This window comes from Lepeophtheirus salmonis, chromosome 3, assembly GCF_016086655.4.
Source record: "Lepeophtheirus salmonis chromosome 3, UVic_Lsal_1.4, whole genome shotgun sequence".
NCBI lineage: Eukaryota > Metazoa > Arthropoda > Copepoda > Siphonostomatoida > Caligidae > Lepeophtheirus > Lepeophtheirus salmonis.
The window spans coordinates 3,915,165-3,939,736 of record NC_052133.2 but is presented as its reverse complement, the minus strand read 5'-3'; the positions used below and the strand labels follow the sequence as shown (position 1 = coordinate 3,939,736).

The 24,572-nt window shown below is 31.2% G+C and overlaps 3 protein-coding genes and 1 pseudogene across 4 annotated transcripts; 2 read left to right on the top strand and 2 right to left on the bottom strand.

Annotated features, from left to right (window-relative positions):
• Positions 1-2,487: 2,487 nt before the first annotated feature.
• LOC121114374 (FGFR1 oncogene partner 2 homolog) lies at positions 2,488-5,767 on the top strand. 2 transcript variants are annotated; one of them, XM_040708322.2, is made up of 4 exons: positions 2,488-3,077; positions 3,421-3,602; positions 3,824-3,952; positions 4,066-5,767. In XM_040708322.2, the coding sequence occupies exons 1-4, from the start codon at positions 2,879-2,881 to the stop codon at positions 4,636-4,638; spliced, it is 1,083 nt and encodes a 360-aa protein (XP_040564256.1). In that variant the 5' UTR covers positions 2,488-2,878; the 3' UTR covers positions 4,639-5,767. The 2 variants fall into 2 exon arrangements, with proteins under 2 accessions (XP_040564256.1, XP_040564257.1); XM_040708323.2 differs by having other exon boundaries at positions 2,533-3,077; positions 3,827-3,952.
• Positions 5,768-7,060: 1,293 nt separating this feature from the next.
• Positions 7,061-7,715, bottom strand: LOC121114375 (optic atrophy 3 protein homolog). Its single transcript, XM_040708324.2, has one exon. It carries the CDS (start codon positions 7,630-7,632, stop codon positions 7,144-7,146), a length of 489 nt encoding a protein of 162 aa, XP_040564258.1. The 5' UTR covers positions 7,633-7,715; the 3' UTR covers positions 7,061-7,143.
• A 10,902-nt stretch (positions 7,716-18,617) lies between these two features.
• Positions 18,618-19,091, top strand: LOC121114377 (eukaryotic translation initiation factor 1A, X-chromosomal-like; annotated as a pseudogene).
• Positions 19,092-20,773: 1,682 nt separating this feature from the next.
• On the bottom strand, positions 20,774-23,463 carry LOC121114376 (uncharacterized). Its single transcript, XM_040708326.2, has 6 exons — positions 23,173-23,463; positions 22,990-23,112; positions 22,695-22,930; positions 22,516-22,639; positions 22,132-22,259; positions 20,774-22,069 (listed from the first exon to the last, which is right to left on the bottom strand). Exons 1-6 carry the CDS (start codon positions 23,230-23,232, stop codon positions 21,778-21,780), a joined length of 963 nt encoding a protein of 320 aa, XP_040564260.1. The 5' UTR covers positions 23,233-23,463; the 3' UTR covers positions 20,774-21,777.
• Positions 23,464-24,572: the final 1,109 nt, after the last annotated feature.

Here is a 24,572-nt window from a genome sequence, read left to right as displayed (position 1 = left end):
ATAATATAAATACCCTTTTAAAGTAATTAATATATTTACATAATATACATATTTCGCAATATTGCAATCGATAAATCTTGCGATAGAGTATTATATATTATTTGAATGAGTTCATTTACAACCATAAAATGTAGTTACTGCTTGTTGCATTAATGCATCAATTTTATTAACCATCGGATACATTAAGATTAGACTGCCCCGTTTACGGAGGAAATATTTTTCCTTGCACAAATATTTATTTTTTGTAGAATACAATCAAAAAACATAATTCAGAAAAGTTAAATATAGTTTTATTTTTATAATTATTTTGGTAATGTCTTTCAAACCAATTTGATCGAAGTACAGATTATTTTAATTATTAATAGTGATGGGACAGTTAATCAGAATCAGGAGTTTTTTTTTCTAGAATAGGGATAATAGTGTTTAATTTGCGATTCCAATTATTATGTATTATTATTCATTACTTTTCTAAGTTATGAAAAAAAAACATCCCACAAAAAAAAAAAAAATTAAATAAATTTTTGCTTCTTAGTAAAAAATTTAATTTTTAAATATTTCTTCCAAAAAATTTAATCTTTTGAGAGCATCTGGGAATTTTTGAAATTTTCTTCCCAAAAATTTAATATTTGAAAAATTTTGCGACAAATTTATTTTTTGTGAACAACGGTGGGTTTTTGATATTTCTTCCCAAAAAATTTAGTTTTACAAATAGCTGATTTTTTTTTCCAAAAAAATAACTTTTTTGTGAACCTTTGTAGATTTTTGAATATTTTCTAAATATGAAATTTGATTTTTTTTTCACAAAATTAAATATAGAAATTAATTTTTTTATAAAATTGACAATTTTGACAAAAAAATCTCATTTAAAAAATAAGGGCTGTACTACACCAATGGTCTGCAATACCCAAAATTTACCAATCATTTTTATTATTGTCCCCAATAGAAGCGGTAAAGTGTAGGGGGGAGAACGTATTAAACTAAAAAACGGGACAGTATAATATAGATTGAAGTTAAAAAAACTAATAAAAACTAAAATAATAAATGCAAACAATTTCCGAACCTATTACTGGGAGTAAATAAATAAACAAACTGAATCATTTTTTCTTGAAATTAATAGTTTTAAACCCGGAATATCCTTACAATATCAAGTCTTGCGGTTTTCCTGCTTTAATAAGCATAAAATAGCATTAGAGATGTGTGAGCGCTTGCTCACAAATTCTAAGTCTAATGATAAATTAAGAACTTACAGATAGAAGGTGGAGTAATAATATGATTAAAATAAGAAATCTTAGAAGGATATTTCAATTTTTGGGATGAATAAACGCCCCAGGGCATATTGCTTAATTTAAACTATGAATTCAAATCAAAAAGCATCGAACTGGGTCAATGTACTAAACAGAAACAGAAAAATAAATCTACTAATTATGAATTTTGTTGATGTTAGTCAGACTACTTTCTATGTGCTTTTAATTGAGTAATAATATCTAAATTTATTTATTAGAGCAGATCTATTTATATTACAATTAGTATAATAGGTCGATTTTTGGTGGAGGAGCGGGCATAGAAGAAGTATGGCTCATTGGCCTATGGAACCTTGACAATTGTAAGTATCTTTTGTCGTTGAGTCATTAAGTCGAGTATATTTTGATGAAGTATCGGATAAAGAGTCCATGTAGAACTATGAAATAATTCTCCACAAAATCCACGAACAAAGATACAGGCAATAGGGAAGGGTCCATAAGGCAATAAGGCATAGTTTTACTTTGCCCGTTGCTTCACCAAAAATCGATTTAAAATATCCATTCTTTGTAACACAATATAGTTATTATAATGTAAAGATTATAGGCACCGACTCTCTTTGGGATAAGTTGAGTGGGTCATTGGCAGTCCTCCAACAATATTTATTTACAAAAATGCGGCATGGTGAGATAAATTTTGTAAATTATTAAGAAAAGTAATTTTATTTAAGCCTACTACTATACACCTACACTCACTGACAACATGGATAATCAATAAGGAGAAATACTTCCTATCCCCAATATATGAAAGTTTGTCGTCCTAAGAATTTCTAACAGGGTATTTTACTCCCAAAATTGAAAACTTGTTTTAATTTAACTTGGTTAAAAACTAAAAGCATGAAATAATCAAGCAGTGTAGTTGAGATAATAAAATTTTCATGAACATTCCCAAAGTGAGTAGGATATATCAATCATTTCATCACTGCAGCTAATGAAAAAATATTGTAATAATTTTGCGGGCCACTCTATAATTGTGACGTCACATAAACCGTTATTTGAACATTTATTAACTTGAAGGAGCTAATAATCTAAAGAAAAACACTATTTTTAAGCACCTATCCTAGTTAACGAATAAAAAAACACAAAGGCCACCTGAAAATGTTAAAGGATTTTGTTAATTTGTAGGGAAAAAGGGGGGGAAATGATAAACGTAAATGCGCCATCAAACGACCACCAGAAAGAATTTATTGAGAAAGTGCGTTGCGCGTGCGCTGAAACGTCGTGTTTTAATATTAGAGATACTTTCTTAGTTTGAAAGGGATGAATGTTTGGGGGAAATACCGTACCTTTTTAAATAAACACTCAATATATAAACGTAATTATCATCTAGTATAAATCTAAAAGAATCCTTTTCAGTTATTCATAACAACCTGGACTATTAAAAAGACAAGATTGGGCGTCTTTCAATTCGAGCTACGAAGTGTAAGGGGTCCATCCCCAATAGTCTTTGGATGGGTTAAGAAGAAGAAAAAGAAATAGAAAAAAAGAGAAAGAGAGAAGAACGAAACTTTGAGGTGAATAAGCTGGATTGGAGATCGGAGGGATATTATATTATTATAATGATATAAACAACTTGCAAAATGACATCCATGAGAGAGATTTTGGAAGATGCACGAAAATTGAGTCGTCGACTTCGGAGCCACGACGTGGCTTTTGATAAATTGATCGGATCTGCAGAGGATAACTTGAAAAGGATTCAGGCACTCAAACAGTATCAAGAGGCTCAAGATGAGCTCAATGCCGTGGGATCCTCTAAATTGAGGGCTCAAATTGTTTTGGGTGCTGTTTTAACTTTATATTTTATGAATTTCAGTTTTTCTTATTGGTTTTTTATATTTTTGGATTTTTTTTCTTTCATTCCCACGACAAACAACTCAAATGCTATTTATTGTACTATTTTAATTATAAAACACATGACAGGCTTCACTTTAAACCTGAAGCGTAGAAATTTAAATAATATGGCCTCTTTAACATACATTTTACGAATATTATCCCCCCTCCCCGAAAATAGTTGTTAAATGTAATTAACAAATGTATTGCAAAAGGATCAGATACTTTTCATTATATATTTTTACCCATAATGTTTTAAAGATTGTTATTAATAATAATTCCTATTTTATAGATATGCAAAAAGAAAATCGTCATATCAGGGAATTGCAACAAGAAAACGTTGAACTCCGAGCAGCACTAGAAGACCATCAAAAGGCAACAGAGCTAATAATGTCAAAATATAGACAACACTTATCACATTTAGTAAATTCGTCCAAAGTCGATAAAAACCTCGTTAATTATTCGCATTCAGGAGTAAGCACTATTTGTTTAAATGAAATAGAGTGCAATTCGTAAACTGCAATACAAATTTTCTTTCTAATTTACTTAATATATGAAGGAAATATGGGTGGTTAAATACTTTATCTGATTGAAAACAGTGTTGAAACAATTGGAAAATAATTTGCAATATAGTTTAAACAGCTCATCTATTTCAAATTTTATATATGTCATTGCAAGCAATTATCTTATTTTAGCAGGTTTTGCAAGATCGAGATGACAAAATCTGTGAAATGGCCTCTGTGATGAACTACGCAATAGTAATTGATGAAGAGAACCAAAATCGAGAAAACGAATTTGTGTCTAAATTGGTTATCGAAAATCAAGTGAGCACCTAATTAATTTGTTAATTTTACCTTTTACTGGATATTGTTTCTGTTACTTTCTCGTGTTGTTTTTTCAAATCTGAAATTTCACAATATTAATTCTATTAATGTAGGGTCTTCGTGAATTGTTGGAAATATCGCGTTGCAATGGTTCATTAAAAGACCCTTTAGCAAGACCGAAGATGATTTCTCGCCTTTCACAAACAGACGTCCTTATTCTGTCAGAAAACGGAGATACTCCTGAAGAAGAAGACAAAACCAGCGAAAATTCTGATCATGACGGAGATTCTGACGAAGAACAAAATCAATTATGTTCTTCAACAGACTCTACCACGTCTTCTTCATCCATCACCTCAATCCTTGTTTCACCAATTGCCTCAAATAGTATGATGTTAAATTCGGATGAGTCCGATGACGAACACGTTGTTTACAACACAATAAAGAAACAACATAAAAGACCCTCTGTTGTAAATGTCTTGTCTTTGAATTCAAACCCATCCGTTGATATTCATAAGATCCCAAATGGGGAGGGTGGGAGTGATGGTAATGCTTCTTCGTCGCCGGACGTCGAAGAAGAAATAAGTGACGATACAATAATATCTGATAATAATAGTTCTAATAAATTCCTGGAAACGAGAGTGTTATTACCTACTGCTGCTTCGGATGGTGCTGTGTGTCAGAATTAGAGAAACTCAGGAGAGAAATCAAAAATACTCATTCGTTTTACTTTTGAGATAATCCGGAAACTAAGAAATAACTAGTCAATTAAAAGTCCATTCCAGACTAGCCATTTAAACTATATCTTTCAAATTTTATGTCTTTATTTACTCCTAATAGTTGCATTATCCGTTTTATTTAATGTAATACAAATAAATATCTTTTGCACACAATTTAGTTTCATAAATAATCTTTGAATTTAAGTTACCAGTTGTTGTTTGTTTTTTTCTAAATTTTTGTTTTCCTGAGAGATGGTTTAATTCATTAACTGATTAAAATAATTGATAACAATATTGACTACTACATATTTAGGGGCTTCATTATTTATATTGTTGGAAATAATTTGTGGTGTGTTGTTTACATTTATATTCTTCAGTTAGTTAATCTAACCTCCTTGAGGTACACATACTCAACAAATTTCATGTCATTTTTTTTTTTTTTTTCATTATTCACAAATTTAATTTTTAATACTGACTTACTAGATATTTTTATAAAAGATAATAATTTGGGGAAAATACAATAATTTTACTTCATAGTATATAATCAAGTTCATTGCTCAGACATAATAACTACCTATGTTTTAATGTTGTGTATTAATTATAAATGTGATTTTCTTTTCTCTATTGTTGTTGTAAACCAATTTCTTTTTCTTATTTTTATCTTATCTTTCCCAATTATAAGTAATATCACGGCCCTTTTGTTTCATCATTTGCAGTTTTCATATTATTCAAAAATGTATTAAAATAAAGGTAAAAAATGTTTTTTTTTGTTATTCATTGTTCATCTTTTTTTGGGGCATATTTTTATACTTATTCCATTTGTGAGTTATTACATGCTGTACCATTTTGTTTTACGTCGTAATTACATCATATTCCTAAATGCTTATAATAATATATCAATATTGTTCGAATCCAAGACATACAATTTTATAATTATTGTATTTTTTTTTAATCTTGTTAATTATTATTTATTTGATAAGTGTAACTAATTCATAAGAACAAACATAAAACTAAACGGAACTATGTAATAAGTAGTTCTTTTATCCATTTTTTCTAAAAATTAATAGTAAGAGAGTGAAATAAAAATATAAATTCGAAAGAGATTTGCAAGTCACTGTGGGTTTTTTTCCGTCACTTTTGTAATGATCTAGATTTATAAATTGGGTACACCATATACATTGATCCTAAGTATATATACTTTGTGTCGTCATTATCATAGTTTTCTATTACACCGGTAATTACTAACTATTTCATTTTCAAACCCCTCGACATTTGTTATATCAAATATATTTATTTGCCCAACTAAATGTTTCATTCATGTTATCTCCCGCGGTGCCCTGGTTGATAACCACTGGATTAGACATTTTTAGAGAATAATAGCATGAATCTGGTAAAATAATTCTATCATATGAACTCAATACAGCTATGTTTTTCCACTATTCCAAGAGTTCGGTGAGGAGGAAATTGTATGATAAAGAGAGGTGAGTTATATTGGTTTTCAAGAAAGTTTCTTTAACAAAATATAATATTTATTTCTAGATAGAAGAACATAATCGAAGCCGACAATAAAATTGGTTTATTTTTGTACTGTGGACGTATCAGATTTATTCAATCTAAGAATTTAATTGAAAATAAGATTTTAAGGATTTTTCAGTTCATTTTTTCATCTGAGGGGAGATATGGATTACAATCTGAGATAACTTATTGGATTTAGACTTAGTTGTGTCTTTTATAGATGATAATGAAGATATTTTAGTCTTTTATACATTCAAATCCAAGGAAATTTTGCTCTGATTCGATGAGGAAAAAAAAGATCTGCATTTTTTTTGTTATTGAAATATATTGGTGACCAACACATTGAAATAACTTAATTTGCTATTAATTTCGTGACATATTTATATGATATGGTCCATTATTTCTGTTTTTTTGCTGAGGAAGATTTAAAATTATTTTTCCCAATTTCCTCAACGTTTGGATTGTACCATTAAATTGAACGAATCTTCTTCCGACATTATAATAGAATAGACCAATGACATATGTAAAAAATAACTCGTGGCAATTCAAAAAATATTTGTAAAATTCCATCTTAATTTTTAAGAATTTTTTAATCAAAAATTGCACTTATCCGGATTTTTAGTATTATGGAGCTTGTATGCAAAGTATTTTATGGAGTAAAAGACTTGTGGCTGAGAAAGGGTTTCTTTTATGCAGACTGACTGTATACGTAGCTTGGAGAATTCCGTATCTACGATACTTGCGAAATTAAGTTCCCTCATCTAGCTCATATAAAAATTCGTATTTTTTAACTTTGATAAGTATGGTTACATGCATAGTCTTAAATATAAATTGTAGCTAATAAAAACCCAATTTTAATGGACCCATTTTCATAATATAATATTTTTCATCGCGTTATATTTTCTTTTGATATTTTCTGAATAATAACATTAATAAAGAATATGGCTCCAGTGATATTTACTAGCTCAATGTTCCTGACATGATTGAAAGTAATTCATTATTAAGCCTATCTATATCTGGAGAATGAAGAACAATGCGATTAATTCTATGTCCGGACTCTTTTAGAAATTCGATGTATTCGTCTTCCACATCACATTTCTTAGATTTGTAGTACTCGTTGAAAGCAAATATGGAGGCAACAAACATTAAAAGACTTTCAGCTAAAAGTTTAGAGCCAAGATCTAATTGTTTTTTTTCACACATCCTAGGTACATTTGTCTTCTTTGAATTAAACATAAGTAAGACTGGATATTTGATTTTAGCTTCATAAAAGTAATAGGTCCTTGCTGGAGGTAGAACGAAATATCGTTTAAAAGATGGAGATTTTTCTGCTTTAATAAGAATTCTACTTGATATTGGTGCAGCAATTCTTTGGACGAAAGTAAAAATCAGTTTCGATAAAGGAAAGGGTTGCGAAGATGAAGTGGATGAATATGATCCTACCATCATGGATTAAAATTTAGTCTCAAACTACCTAAATATTTTTTAGTTACACTTGATTTATCCATTGAGTGATCATATGTTGAAGTGACGTAAATATTGATACCTATAGGGAAGACCCGAGCAGGTTGTCATACTAATGCCGTTGCATCAAATTTAAAACTATGAACTTATGATGTCTACTAATTTAAGTTGCCCTGAACATAAGCCTAACTTAAATTTAAGTCAACTGGGTCTAAATCCACAAATGAATATCACCAATCACTATGTATGATATTGATGGCTTGTTTTTCTACCTTCAATTTATTCCAGCAATATTAAATAGTAGTGTATATTTTTTATGCTTCTTGACTTCGTAGAATTAATTTTGGGTTCGATAACTTGCCTCAATCATAGAGTTGGTCGTCGTCACAGGCAATGGTACACGTTGCTATACTAATTAATTATTTCTAAATATTATTTGGTTGAGTCTAATAATAATTTTTGATGGTATTAGGGGAGTGGGGGGGGGAGGCCTGACTGAAGCTCCCCCTCATCCAAATGAATGAATTTTAAAAAAAATACCGCTTTAATATAAAAAAAATATATGAAAAATGGAGAAACTATTTTTTTTAAAGATCTCTTTAAAAAAAAGGTCATTCGATCAATTTATGCAGCGGAGAGCAAAAATAAATCATGTCCTACCCCCATCCCCCACACACATTCACTAATATAATCCTGCGGACGTCCCAGGGTATAGTTATTAAGTGTGTGAAAACCAAAGAATATATTTAAATAACTTTATATATATTTTAAGGAAGACGGACTCAACTAACACAATAAAACATAGATGTTTAGAGGATCAGTAACATTTAAACGATTTTGTCTCCATTCGAGACATCTTGAGAAGTAATAATATAACAAATGATTATAATAACATATATTCTTAGGTGAAAACCTACTCCATATCAGCTTTTCATCATGATTTCCCATGAATGCCCATTTGTTCGAGCTAAAAATAGTTATGGCGATAGGATTGTTAAATTGAAATTTAGTAATCTATGTTGGACAAGACTCATTGGAATTACATAATATCTGTAGGAGGAACCAGATTTTGACTCATGTGCAGAAATAAAGATTATATATTTAACTATCAATAAGCAAAAATTCATTATTAATCTACGGACTGCAAAATTCCCAAAGGAGTAATCATTTAATCAAAGTCAAGGGAAATTATTAGCTTAATCCTGGATTAAGCAAAATAAATCTGTGTATAATATTTAATATGAATAATCATAATATTTAGAGAAATAAAATGTATTTTGTATCACAAATCTAAAATTGAATCAATTTCCACTATATGGTATTTGATATAACTTTTTCGGTCTTCCCTACTTGGCAAGTTATAATAACATGATGAAGCTTCAGATTGAAGTTTACACTTTTATCACAAAACCTTTATAAATATATGATGAATGAGTGAGAAATAAAAAAATAAAATCCATCATCTGATCAATAAATATGCTTTGAAAGGATCGTGTTATGAATATTTATGTTGCAACTTGGGGATAATGTAAATTAATGATCGTTTATAATGTAGTTTTTATGGTTACGTGATGTTCAAAATTAAAACTAGGTTATTGACATAAGAAAAAAAATCTTAGTATGAGTCATCTCATTGAGCGAAGGAGCATTGCTTCAATGTTACTAGAAAGCATTGACTTGCTCCCATTATCAACTAATTTAAATACGAATATTGACCACCGACCTATATAATATTATAATATATAGGTTGGTGATATAGAAACATTGTTATATCCTGCAATATTTTGCTAAAAGTTACACCTAACAATGATTTTTTTATATTTAAATCAGTCCTTATTGCAGGTGAGTATTGAAAATTTACGATGATGAGGGACATAATTCGCCAAGGACTACCCCTTTCCTTCGCTAATATTTTCTTTTTTCTTAGAAAACTAACTCATTTCATTGCCTATTTTAAAATTTGTCATTATTATCATTTAAATTATAGAAATCAATACATATTTGAAAAAAATAATAAGACTTGGATAACAAAAAGTGTTTTTGAAGTGTATCATCTTGGATGAATGACCAACAGAAACATTTATAATCTTATTCAATAAATTTTATTAAAAGTGAGGACATGAACTTAATACCTGACTTAGATAGGAGTCCCTAGTCATAGATTACTTAACATCTGGATAGACACAAGACAGGCCACCTCCTCAATGGAACCTTGAAAATAAATAATAAATATATAATTCTTTCATTAAATAATAATTGTAGAATTAAAAGAATAATTAATTCGTGTTAAAAAATGATGATTCGTGAACTCAGAGAGAGGGACTTATCCCAACTTATATTAAAAGCCTCATTTGTGATCTAAGTAATAAATCATGGGATTTTAGATTGTCTGACGAAAGATTTTGTCTGAAAATGTTATCTTTCGGAGTGAAACTTGAAAGAGTGCTCCAAAAGCAAGTATCAAGGAGGATTCAATTCTGTCGAAGAAAGAGCTAATTTTTTATATAGCATTTCCTTGTTATCCCTTTCAGATCTAACTTAACAGCAGATTGCCTTTATCAGTGAGTATGGAGGAAGGGCTTCTTATTAAACCTCATCGAAGGAAGATATTTTTTCAGGGAGTACCCAGATGACTTCACATTAAGTAACTCATGGCTCACCTCTTGTAAAATTGATTTGATCCTCCCTTTTGCATACACTTGTCCTCAAAATTATTCATACTTATGTTAATTTTTTTTTTTTTTGATGAAACTAATGCATTTTTGTTAAGGTTGCTTATAAATTATGTGTAGCAACAAGTGAAAGAATGACATCAATATACAATTCTTTTTGATATTTAATTGATGCATGACAAAAAAATGCGATGTTCAAAATTATTAATACCCGTGATATAATGTCAATGAAAACGGGTCCAAGATGTTGATCTTTGTCTTAAAGTTCTTTCAAGATATCTTAATAGAATAAATATCTCTTTTGATGACCAAATGTTAAACAAGATCAGAAATAGCATCTTTCCAGAAGAGTATAAATACTATTTTTATCAAAAATTGAGTGTGACGAGACTACTATTACACTATTTAATGAATAGTGTAAATTGTAATAGTCGTCTTATCACACTCAATTTTGGTGATCATGGTGAAGATGAAGGAGCTCTAAGGACGTCTTGTGAATGCCAACAGTGAAGCAAAACGTTACAAGGTCATTTCAAAGCAGTATGATTCCCCTGTGGTAACTGTCCAGAGCATAATTAACAAGCACAAGAGCTTCAACACTTAGACAGGCGGGGCAAGAAGCCCCAAAACTTGCCAGACAATTATGCCGAGAGGTCAACAAGAATCACGGACAACAACTAAGACTCCAATGGAAACGCTTAAACGGGTAGGTACGAAGGTATCACAGTCCAAAATCGAGCGAGTCTTGCACAGAGGAGGTATCCATCGACGTAGGCTATGGAAGACACTGCTGCGCGGGGAAAAAACATGTAGACGCTCGCCAGGCCTTTGCTAGAGGTGATCTGAAGCAAGATCCCAGCTTTTGGTCAACCGTCTTATGGTCTGATGAGACGAAATTAGAGCTATTTGTCCATATGGAAGTTCAGTATGTCTGGAGGAAGAAAGAAGAAGCATACAAGCTGAGGAACACTGTCCTCACCATGAAGCATGGTGGCTGTAGCATAATACTATGGGCATGCTTCTCTTCCAGTAGTACAGGGAACCTCGTCAAGGTCAAAAGAATTATGAAGAATTAGGATTATATCAAGATCCTTGATGAAAACTTAAAGGAGTCTGCTGAGAAACTCGAGCTTTGCCACAACTGGACGTACCAGCAGGATAATGATCCAAAACACAATACTAAGGTAGTGAAGAAATGGTTCAAGTATAACAATATCAACATTCTGGAATGGCTGAGTCAAAATCCAGACTTGAATCCTATCGAGAACTTGTGGCGGGACTTGAAGACAAGAGTGATGTCTAGGAAACCACCAACATAACCCAGCTTGAAGCCTTTGCCAAGGAAGAGTGGGCCAACATTGCACGGGACACATGCAGGAAGCTTGTAGAATCATACAAAAATCGTCAAGTAGCAGCCATAAAAAACAAAGGTATTGACTATTAAAACATATGGGGGATAGGGTAAGAATAACTATGAACACATTATTTTTTAGTTATCCATCAATAAAATATCAATGAAATCAAAAGTTCCTTTAATTGTGAATAGTTGTCATTCATTCACTATTTGGTCACATATAATACATAAAAAAACTTGACAAAAAGGCGTTAGATTTTCACAAAAATTATAATCAAAAAAATGTATAATTTTTAGGACAATTGATATTTAGAGGATATCTGCTTTAACCACAGGAGTTTTAAACTTGTATCATGGATTAAGAAACGATTATGTGGATTACTCAACATGTGAAGCATGAATGAGTATATCGCAAATGCAAAAAAATCGATATTATCGCCACTACTCAAACTAAAGACACGGCAAATAATGAAGTTGAGTTTATATTTCTTTCATTTTAAATTGATTTTGATGATTTTAGTATGAGAGCAATTCAACATTTAATTCCTGATATTTATTTATATAATTATGCTTAGATACGACTGCTAAGAATCTTCTTCAATTGAAATAACTCATGATTTGGTTGATCAATGATCACTCGATGTAGACTAACTCACCTATAAAATAACATCCAATGATAAACTTAGTATAGCTGATTTCAATTTATTAAGAATTTCCATGCTTGACATTGCAAATTTATGCAAAAAAGATCTTATTTTATTATCTTTGAGCTTTCGACCAGTTGCTTTATTAATGTAGCAACAAGGAACCATGTAAGTTAAAGTCATATTTGACGTCTAGGAAGAATAATCACTTTCTATGGAAATTATGTATTTATTTATTAATATTTTATACTAATTGACAATAAAATAATATAACATATTAAATTAAAATAGAAATGGTTATAATAGAGAGGCTGTGTGATTTTAAAAGGGAATCATTTATCCAGATGTTAAGTTATCTCTACCCTAGTTTGAAAACTTGAATTTTTTTTAAATTTTCTCAAAACCATTTCAATTTTTGTACTCGATATAAGTACTTCTCAAAGAAAGGAGGGCTGTAGTGGAATTAGATTGGTCCAAAACTTATTATTATACGTTCTAGCTATCAGTCATTATTTTGCTCGTCTTTAATCCTAAAGAGTGAAGAAAAAAAATAATAGTAGGATTGAAGGACTGTTGAATGCTAAAAAAAGATCGGACCGATAAAAAGAAAGACTAAAAAGCCGAGGGAGGCTCAAATTCTTGAGCGGGAGTGTGCTCATAGTTTTGAATAACGAGGGAGAGCAGGAGCGCGCTCACCATTTTAGAAGAGCGAAAAAATCGCTCAAATTTTCGCTCATCTATATAAATTTGTATTACTTTTTCAGTTTTCTGCATCTTATGAGATAACATCGAAAAATTTGAAAGTTAAAGAATAATTTTAAAGATTACCAGAAAAGACGGTTAAAGTTATGTCTCAAGAAAAGCTATAATATTTTATAAAGTACTGTATTCTGTAATTTATGAAAATTTCATTCAATTTTCTTGATATTTAAGAAAGTTTTGTTGTTTCATTGAAATATGATATTTTATTATATCACAGATTTTGTTTTAGGTTATAACATTAACAGATTTAACACTACGAAAAAATGGCGTGAAATTCCGATGATAAATTGGCCATAACTTCCTTAATATTGAAACTAGAGACATGATCTTGTTATCAAAATGTCTTCTTTACTATTATCTATTAGATAAAACAGGTTTAAAGGGGAAGAAATTGAATTTGATTTTTTTTGTAGCATACAGACATAAAGAGTTCCTAAGTTCAAATACGAACAAACAAATGAGCGCCACTCATTTTTGAATGAGCCGTAGCGGGAGCATGCTCATTGCTTTACAAAAAGAGCGGGAGTGCACTACCAAAATTAGTAACTGAGCGGGAGCACGCTCAGGATTTCTCGAGTGGACTAACTCTCTGTGAATTGGACGTGTCGCAAAAAGTCTTGCTGGCATTGTCATTTGAGGGAGTCAATTTTCTCTAAATTTATTTAATAGTAACACATCTATTTCTTAAATTTTTCATACGGTTAGCTACATCCAATCGGGATTAATGCACAGGATTTCCTAGGCTGTAGCCTAGGGGTCCCACGAATGAAGAGGACCTTGAATTGGTCAGACTATTTTTCCGAAATGTAATGGTATAAAAAGAATGGAACTTTATTCGTTTTGGGGTGATAAACAAACAAAAAAGCACTGATTCGACAAAAATGGGGCACTTCTATCCAATCAGCTCATTGATTTGATTGATCATTCTTGCATCACAATGCTGTCACCTGTTGTTGGAATCTGGCTACAAGCATATCCGATCATGCATATTATCATGAATAGGATTGCATCACGTGGATTTTCCTTTCACAAGAATAAGGTTTTCTCCCTGCACCGCGTAGGAGAGTTTTCCTCTTTGGTTTCCCCTACCTCGCGCATGAGGCGTTGTACTTAAATTATTCCCACGGCTTGATCCATTTCTGAAAGCCCATATTGAAAAATATGGCAATACTGGTTATGGAACACCTTTCTATTTGTCTTCAACAACATGTTTGAAAAGACTATTGCAGAGACTATCATGCAAATAAAAGTGGGAAGGTACTTTTCAATAAGTGTCGATTCAACCCCAGATATGACCCACATAGATCAGCTGATATTAATGATGAGATATGTGTCACCCGATGGCAGGATTGAGGAGCGTTTTGTTATGTTTCTGCCTATTCAAAGTCACTCAAGAGAGTCAATCTGCTGATCTGTTCTCGGTGTTTTACAGGATATGGGTATTGATATAAATAACTGCAGAGGCCAATACTACGATAATACCGCCAATATGTCCGGTACTTAGAGTAGCCTTTATTCACGCATTAAACAAATTAATCCTTTGGCTGAATGGGTACCGTGCGCTGAACACCCACTTAATTTAGTCGGGGGGTAACAGTGTTAACTGCTACCTTGAGACTAAGGAATTTTTTAAGTTCGTACATACACTTTTTAATTTTTCCTCCAAATCCACATCTCGTCGGCAGGTTATGACAAAGGGGCTAAAACCCAATGATAACCACAGAATAGAAGCTTTAAAAAGTTTGTCTCACACGATATGGTCAGCACATGTATAAGCAACAAAAGCACTGCACCAGAACTATGCGAGGATCAAAGAGTCCTTGCTAATGTTAAGTGAGGACTCCAGCCAAAATTTTATAACTCGAAATGAAGTAAGGAAACTCTACAGTAAAATGGAAAAGATAGAGAATGTATTCCTGTGCAACATGTGGAACATAATACTGCAACGTTTCCATAAGACCAGTACTGCACTGCAAACTATGGAACTGGATTTATGTAATGCTGTCAATTTGATCAGCTCATTGAGGGATTATGTTGCCAACCTACGTGATAATTTTTACAAAACTTTCAGAGTGAAACAAAAGAAATTTCTTCGACAGTATCCAAGCAATATACAGCGGACACACACAGATAAAGAAGAAGAAGAAAACAAGCAGATGTGGGAACTGGACTGGACTGTGAGCAGACTGGGGCTGTGACAGGTTCAAAGCGATAGTGTTCATTGCTGCCATATATCGTCTCCTTGCTAAAATGGATCGCAGGTATCACTCCTACACCCATGCTCAGCACACATTTTGATTTCTGAACAACATTCCATCTATCTCCACACAAGATATCTTTTCAGGAGCAGTTGATCTACAGAGGAACTATTCAGGTGATCTAGAAGGAAAATTTGTGGACGAAAATGTGACAGTTCAGAGAATTCAATAAGGGACAGGATGCCACCTCAGCTAGGTCACTGCTGAGTCATATAAGAGGACGGAGACTACAGTCAGTGTTTCCGAATGTTGATATAGTACCATGGCTCTTTTTGACTTAACCTGTTACCAATGCCACTGGGGAGTGTTCATTCTCAAAACTTGGACTTGTGAAGAATAAACTGAGATCCACAATGGGCCAAAACAGACTCACCTGTCTTTGATGAGTATTGAGAGTGATATTCTTAGGAAACTAGATTTTACCAGCCTCATTAAAGAATTTTCATCCAGGAAGACAAGAAAAAGATCCCTGGGAAAGTGAGTTGTGTGTATTCACTGGGCTGCAGTTCTGTTACATTGCTGCCACACACAGACACAGGTTTTCTGCTGCTGTACTATGTTTTTTTCTTGAAATTGTATCACTCTGCCCACTGCTTGATTTGTGCAAGGTGGTCTGTGCTGCTGGTGCTGCAGATGTGCCTTGACTCAGAAAGCTTATTGTTTGTTAAGCATGCTGATGTCCTTTAAATGGCTTTCTGTATTATTTTTATTACAAATAAAGGCTGTTATAGTAAATGGGTGTTAAATTACTTTTTTCTGGGAGAAAATAATGCATAAGTGGGGCCCAGAGAAAAAATAGCCTACGGGGCCATGAGTACCTTAATCCTCCCCAGGCTACATCCACAAATGTTTAATTCAATAAATGGATACTTAAAATGAAGGAAGATTTATCTTGATTTGAAAACAATAAATCCAAGAAATATCCTAGATATTTTCCAGACAGCCTTTCAATTAATTAAATCAAATGAGTAAAAGTCTTTCAAACTATTTGAAGGATTCCATCGACAGAGAACATATGTCTTTGGACTACGATATTTTGATGTGATCAGAACATTGATCATATCTAACCTAAAGAAGTTGAGAAATGTATTAAATGATTTCTTAGACAAATCAATGGGAACATCATTAAATATAATTCCAAAGGTTCTTGATGGTGATGTCACACAAAGTTGAAACAAATAATGAATTGACAACTTTTATTTGATACTATCTTTTCATGGACATTGAAAGTTGAAAATAAATCAACTGGAACCAATAAATAATTCCAAATCATGCCACAAGTTTTATATTGCCACTTGCAATAAATTAAGGACTGAGCTTTGATACATATTTGATTCGATTTAGAGGTCAGTACAAGGTTTCTGATCATTTTGAGTATCTGAAATAGTATTTTTGCCGAGAATTTGTTTTTCGTCCAAATGAAAAATCAGGATTATATTCTTCTATATCACTTGAGAAAAATAAATTTTATAAAAAAGTTTTCGAAATTCAGTAATATAACTTTAAAATTGAAAGCTCTATATCCCTTAACAAATAGAGAATTTCGTAAAAAAAAGTCATTTGAAATGGCTGTAGATGGCTAAAACGGCTTTGAAGACTGAAATTTTTCAAACATAATTTTTTCATCAATATGCAACAGAAGATAAAATTAATTTTTGAGATAAGGACTATGAATTACTCAAATAAATCATGGGCTTGCTCAGGTTTTTTTTATCGGGGGGGAGGGGGACGAATAGCCTGTTTTGACGAAAGCTTTGACATTTAATTTATTTTAATCAAATGGATAATTTTTTTAATGGTGACGATTTGACAAAACAATTTCTCAATTTGGTAGAGCGTTGCAGCCACTCTAACCTCCAAGATATCCGATATCAAAACTTTTCACAGTAATAAGACCAAAAAAATCTATTCAGGGTTCAAAAGAGTACTTGACATTTTACAAAATTATATATTAATTATATTCACTGCATGAAGAATGAAATCTGTTCAAATTGAAACAAGAAAAATATTATTCCTTCTATACTATTTGACACTCCCTCTACTCAGAATTTTTTGAAAAACATTTTAAATCAATAATTCGTAAGCTAAATTAACGTGGATATTTTCAAGGGAACAAAATAAACTTTAACTTAATTATATGAAATAAATCACGCACCAGATGATTATTCATTTATTATAATGGCGAAAAATATCAATTCTACATTGGCATTGGTCAATGAAATTATTTTCGACCTGAGTCGAATCAATTTTGTTAACTGAATCCTTGTGAAAATGTACATTGAACCAATAAGTTGTTTAAACAGAAATATATAGTGGTTGATCCTTAAATAAGTTTTTACTCGTTTCAAGGCAGATAAAGATCTTTCAATTATTGCATTTGTAGTCGACATGAAACGTATCAATTTTGCAATTTCAACTATTTCTGTAAGAATAATTATATTACTATGATCAAATCTCTTAAAAAATAAGAATAAATAATAAATCTTCCATCTGGTCCATGCTCTGCGTGGAGGACAATAATCAAAAAATAAAGTAAACTCTTCTTCACAACACACACGATAAATCTAAATCAAATCATCAAAGCAACTCCTTCACAAACAACTTTCTAGGCGAATGAGTCAAAATTGTTAACTGTGTGAGCTGGTTTTATCTTACATTTTCCCCTGATTTTTTTTACAAATAATTCCCGAAGAAGTTTCTCAATTCTGTTGTTTCAAATGATCATGGCGTACCAACTTTATCGTAATACAACTCTGGGGCATACACTTCAAGAAACTCTTGATGAACTCATGCAAATGCTCTCACCTGCTTTAGCGTTAAAAGTACTTCTGCAGTTTGATCGATCCATCAATAATGCTCTCAACAAACGAGTTAAAATACGTCGAAAATTTAAACACCTATCGCTTTTGCGATAACGTTTGGACTTTTATGCTAAATGAGGTTGAATTCAAGGAGGTATCAGAATTTGCAAAAGTAGACCGTGTCAAAATCGTTGCATGTGATGCTAAATCGGCTCTACCAATCGTTTAGACGACTAAGTCCTATCTCAATGATTAATAATTTTTTTTTTTTTTGACTTGCTTGCTTTGCTTTTATATTTTTATCCAGTCTGAAGATACGGTTTTATATTGAATTTAATTTACAAATTCTAAAAATTAAATAAGAAAGTATATTTATTTATTTTTCATTTATATGTCTCCCCCAATATTTTTTTATTGAAGACAAAAAGACAAAAGGAGTTCTAACGTTCCAATTGAAATAAGCTAATAAAAACTCAAGAATGCCCAAACATAAAGGAAAGAGAGTTAAGAATCGCCGCCGAGGGAAGAATGAAAACGAAGATCTCAAAAGAGAATTAGCCTTCCGAGAAGACAGACAAGAGTACGCACAAGTAACTAAAATGTTGGGAAACGGTCGTCTCGAAGCTATGTGCTTTGACGGTGCGAAAAGGTTATGTTACATTCGTGGAAAACTAAGGAAAAAAGTATAGATCAATCAATCAGATATAATTCTTGTTGGTTTAAGAGACTATCAAGATGCAAAGGCAGATCTCATTCTCAAGTATTCAGCAGAAGAGGCTCGCAACTTAAAAACCTACGGCGAATTTCCTGAAACAGTTAAAATCAATGAAACAGTCACTTTTGGCGAAGAGACCATCGACGATGAAATTGAATTTGATGTCGTTGGTAGTTCTGAGGAAGAGACCAACGAAATTGACAGTATTTGAGGAGAAAAAAACACAATATAATCCATTTTGTACACATTTATTTCTTTATACCCGTTCATCTTTGTTACTTTTCCTATATATATTTAGCCACTTATTTTTATTTCCTTAAGAAGTGATAAGTTGGAAAAAACAATAATAAAACATTTAATATTATTTTATTTCGGCAAACACACAATCTCATCTTTAATGTCTAAATTTATTTTAATAAGGTTTTGGGTGAAACAGTGCTAAGGATGACCTCTACAGTCCTTTTAGGGATTGGTTTATCCTGATATCATTTATATTGAAATTAAAATGATGTTACTACAGTTGTTGCTGCACGAAATAATAATACATCATTATTTTCCCGTATTTTGCCAATGAAAAATTAATAAGCAATGGTTTAGTAGGAATAGTTAGTAATTCAATTTGCTAGGTGCCGATTTATGTATAAAAACAATGCTTCTTATGACATTTTAACAATAGTGTAATGTTTATATCATTTTTAAATAAATTTAAGCCTTGCATAATTTATATAAGGGTATTGAAAAAAAAAAAAATTCGATGAATAAAAAAATAATAATAATAATAATAAATATTTTTTGTGTGTCTTATTCGAGTTTTAATGCCATGAAAGGCAATTAAATTATTTTTACTTCAACCAGGATTTTATTATTTATTTTTGGTAACATTCGCAGACTGACACAACATGTAGATCCCAACTTTATCCTTCGATGAATTTTAATATACTTTCTAGGAGATTGATATTAATTTTATAATCTGTCTGAACAAATCTGTTTGGCGAAATTATTTGAATAGGATGCTATATTTCTTTTTAAATAAAGTTTAGATAAGAAATAACAAGCTATAATTGCCAATTAAGAACTTGCTATCAAAAGAGCACATCCATTTTACTGCTTCGTGATTCCGCTAGTAGGCCAATTCTTGCCCTTCTGTAGCAGAAATATTATAACGTTTGAGTGCTTACTCCAATTGTACGTTTGTTTTAAAAGGCTTTTGTCAATGCTACTGCAAAATAAAAAAATCGAATGTTGGTATTACGGACATCACTCATCTAATTCTAGATATTATTTCAGTATCTTTTACATTATCTGAAGCTCCCTTATAATTTTCTAAAAATAATTATAAAATATCACCTTGCACTGCCCTCTTGGTATGACAAAATTGATGCACACTCTAGAGATTTTTTGTGGTAGAGTCCATAATAGTTTCTTTTGTGTGATTTTTTACGAGTTAGTATATTTCATAAGCTGTATCGAAAGTTTTATAAATACTGGTAATATTTTTTCACAAATTACCAATATCTAAGTTCAAAACATTTCCATACAAGAATGTAAACAAACATTTTCAATTACTTATCGAATACATTTTAATTCAATGTATTTAATATTAATTTAGAAATTTATTTACCAAATTGCCCATCAATATTTGAGCCCACAATTTAACAGGCTTGATTATGAAATTACCTTCGAATTTATTTTGGGTTGACATTACATTTTAAAAAAGATCCCCTTACAATTTATTCAATAACTTGTTACAGAAATAACAGAACCTGCTCCCCTCAACCCTTACTTTCTATGTTAGCCCCCCAAAAAAAAAAAAAAAAAAAAAAATGTGCAATGTGTCGGATCTACTTTTGCTTTTTTATTCAGTTGCAACCTCTACTGATATAAAGGAAATAAATTTTTTGAAACACAAAACAAAACATATGTTAGTTAGTCTTTTGTATTTTTCTTATTATATTAATTATTTAGATGTTATTTTATAGGAATAAATTTTGGTTTATCTATGTATATTACATACAATAAACACTAAATTGAAGTCCTTGACTTGTATAAATTGATATAAAAATACTCATGAAAATTAGGGAAAACAACTGAAGGGAGAATACCCTGCATCTTTCGTTTATTTTTAAAAAAACTAGACGTACATTGAAGCATGAGAAAGGGTAGATTTGCTTGAGTTTTTAGCCTAGAGAGACTATTTGATGTGCAAGAATAGCCACTAGGACGCCCTCTATCTAATCAAAACATGACAGTAACTCAAATTGTAAGCACTAAGTCGGAAGTTATATCGAAAAATTCAAATAACTCCGTGACATTGAGATATAAACTTTGCTTTGAGCTTCGATTTTTCACATTTCATAAATGTCTACAGAACCACCATCTGGAGGGACAGGGTTAAGGTCAACAATGTCGAAGACATCAATCATCGTCATATAAGCGGAAGGCCGACCAAATCAAAGCCTGAAACGGCAAAAAAGGCTTACCAAAAAGGCATACGATTTACAACCCTACATTCTGCTTTATCTATAATCATTGTATGTAACTATAAAAAGTTATTTTTTCTAATTATTTTCATATGCGGTGTGTATTTTACAATCGAAGATTTAGTCAGCAATTGATTTCATATATATAAATAACATAAGTTATTTCTTGCTTTAAAAAAATTACATGTTTTCTTTTTATAAAAACAATATAGATCCGTCAGACAACAACATCCCCTATATAGGTATATATAACATTATTAAATTATCATGTTTTACAATTCAGCATATACACAGTTAGACAAATATATATTGAATAGTAGATATATGTAGATACTGCGTATATTTAGCAGATTCTATTAAATTTCTAGGTAAAAATGATTGACTTAGAATTGAAACAACTTAAAGTCATTTTCGGTGAAATAATCTGTAAATGTTATTTAGCATTTATGCGCAAACACAATGGGATTCAGGACAAAATGGAACAGGACTAGTACAGACCATTTTACACCATTCAGTCATTCCTGCTACTTTAACCCATATTCCGACAGGCCTACATTCTCCACTCTCTGGGGCAGCAGTAGTTGGTAAAATTGGTGCCACTTTTGTAGTCTTATCAATGGGAGTAGAACTCTCATTTACTCTTTTTGTTGTCTGTGTAGTTTCTAGTTTTACTGTGGTCGGAATGTTAGTTGTTGGTGTTGGACGAGGATCTATGGAAGAGTTTGTTGGAAGAGGCCTACAAATTGAATAAAAAATAGACATATAACTTTGAACACTTTTTTAATTATTCATATTTACGTTTTAGATCCATCATTAGGTACAATTGATACATCAGAGCAGGCTCGGAATTGCTCTTGTATTCCACATCCTAATGCTTGGGATCCATCCTCGCAAACACCCCAATTGTTTCCTGCAGTATATGTCCACTAAAGAGAAAATAAATACTTTATTCATAGTGATTATGTATAGAATGAAGTGGTCAAATCTAAGTATTATATTCAAATTTTGATAAATATGTTTGTCATAATATTTATGTACAAGTGTATCATTTACAATATTCAATTTAATTCTTAGTATGTTCAAACTTAATATATCGAAGTAAAAATCTATACAGTTATGAAATTAAAGCTTAAATCAATTGCGAAGAAATTCAGCTACAATTTTTTTAAGTTAGAGACTTACTTGTAAAATACATTGATTACATATTAAGCCTTTGGGTAGTTTTAATTCTAGCTTAAAGTTCCTGGCTTTTCCATCTGGAAGTACATAATAATCAGCCATTGTTGGATGAACTGTTAGTACGTACCTAAAAAGCAAACGTATATATATACCAATTGACAATGATTGTACTGAAACTTTACTGGTCAAAACAACTTTGGTCCGGATCCTTATTAACATTGTTATTTGGACACATCTTGAAGGTGAAGTAGCCTTTATGATTTGATGTTACTTGCACCGTAATAGGTATAGTAGAACCCTCCATATATTCTTCAACAAGGATTCCGTTTCCATATTTTCCTCCAGCTTCATGTGGTCTTGGAGTTTTAACATCTAAAGAGTCTCCACAAATGCCACATCCTCCAAGATCAATCATTTTCTGTTTAAAGAAATATAAGCTATGAGGAAGATCAAATTGTTAAAAATAAAAAGGCTTACTTGAAGTCCTCCACAAAATCCTTCATTATCATTGTAATCCTTAGGATTAGCAAAACCATATCTCCACATGGATGCTCTTGAAGGAGGTTGAATGAGTCTCCCATGTCCTTGGACAATGATGATCTAGAGTGTTTACTGTGAGTAAATAAGGGTATAATTTATCAATAAAGGTAATAGCTCTACCTTATAAAGCAGACAAAAGATTAAAGTAAAGTTGATTGTTGATCCACGAACTATCTCCATACTGATGAATTATTCCTTGTATATACTTCAGTAATTTATATTGTTGTCTTTTATATCTATATAGAATTCAAACACTTGTGATAAGAAACAAATCCCTGAGTTTAGAAAACATCGATTGTTTCTCTATTGGGGGTTTCCAGTAATATTAATTAATTATACTATTATAATTCGTGTCTCTTGATTAGGACTTAACATCCGTCTGTTGTTTATGACACGTTCTAAGCAACAGTCAAATGCATTAGCCTAAGTCTTATTGATTTATTATTTACTTCATTAAGTCATCAGAAAAATTTGATGTAATCGTTATTTCAATGTCATCGATAGTCAAACCTGATGAAATATAATTAAAATATCATTTATACAATAAAGTTGACTACTATTTCATTACATTTATTTAAAGATAATTGATCCCAAAATACATATTAATAACATTAATGCTTTTATCATTTGAAAAATGATGGGTATTTTTATAAACTTTGCGGGTTTTAGAGGGGGCATGGGTGTACTTGCCCAAGGTATCGCCGTAAAAATATAATTCTGCGCGTTGTGAATAACATCACCCGTCACGTGACGACAGAGCATACATCTTCCCACCCCCTAAAAAAAAAAAAAATAATAATATGCAAAACATTGTGACGAAAATATCAAATTTTAAACATTTTTTCAATAAGTGTCAAATTGTGTATAAAAATGAAAAAAAAGTCTTCAAAATTTATCATGAAAAAAAAAAATATATGTATCTATAACAATGTCTAATTGATATATTTTTGAGTAAGTCAAAATTCGGACACTCTCAAAGAAAAATCCTCGTCAAGGCTCTGAAAAGTCCTGCATTTTTTAATTGCCTCAAGCCCACTTACGACATTGTGAATAAGCTAAAATATACAAATAATCTATTGACCCTAGAAATAATATTTTCGATATTTTTCACAAAAACATAAATATTAATATTAATTTAAAAAATATATAGCTTGAGACAGGCTGGTTTTACCGTGAACTGGACCTAAAGCAAAGATAAATATGAGCCTTTTGCTTCTAACCTTTTTTTTTTAATTTGAATTTTTATATGAATTTTGTTTTTATAGAAAAAATATTTCTTTTATTTATTTAAGATTTGTTAAATTTGCTCAAAAATTTTTTTGAAAATTTAAAAACATAAATATACCATGAAAATTTAAGAGGCATAGAATGGACTTTAATTGACAAAACGTATATAATAATATTTAACATCTTTCCAACAAATGTTTCCTCATTTTAGTCCAAATATTTTTTTATTTTATCACTATAAAATGGAAAAAAACCTTGGGTATGCATATTTCTTAAATTATAGACTTAATATT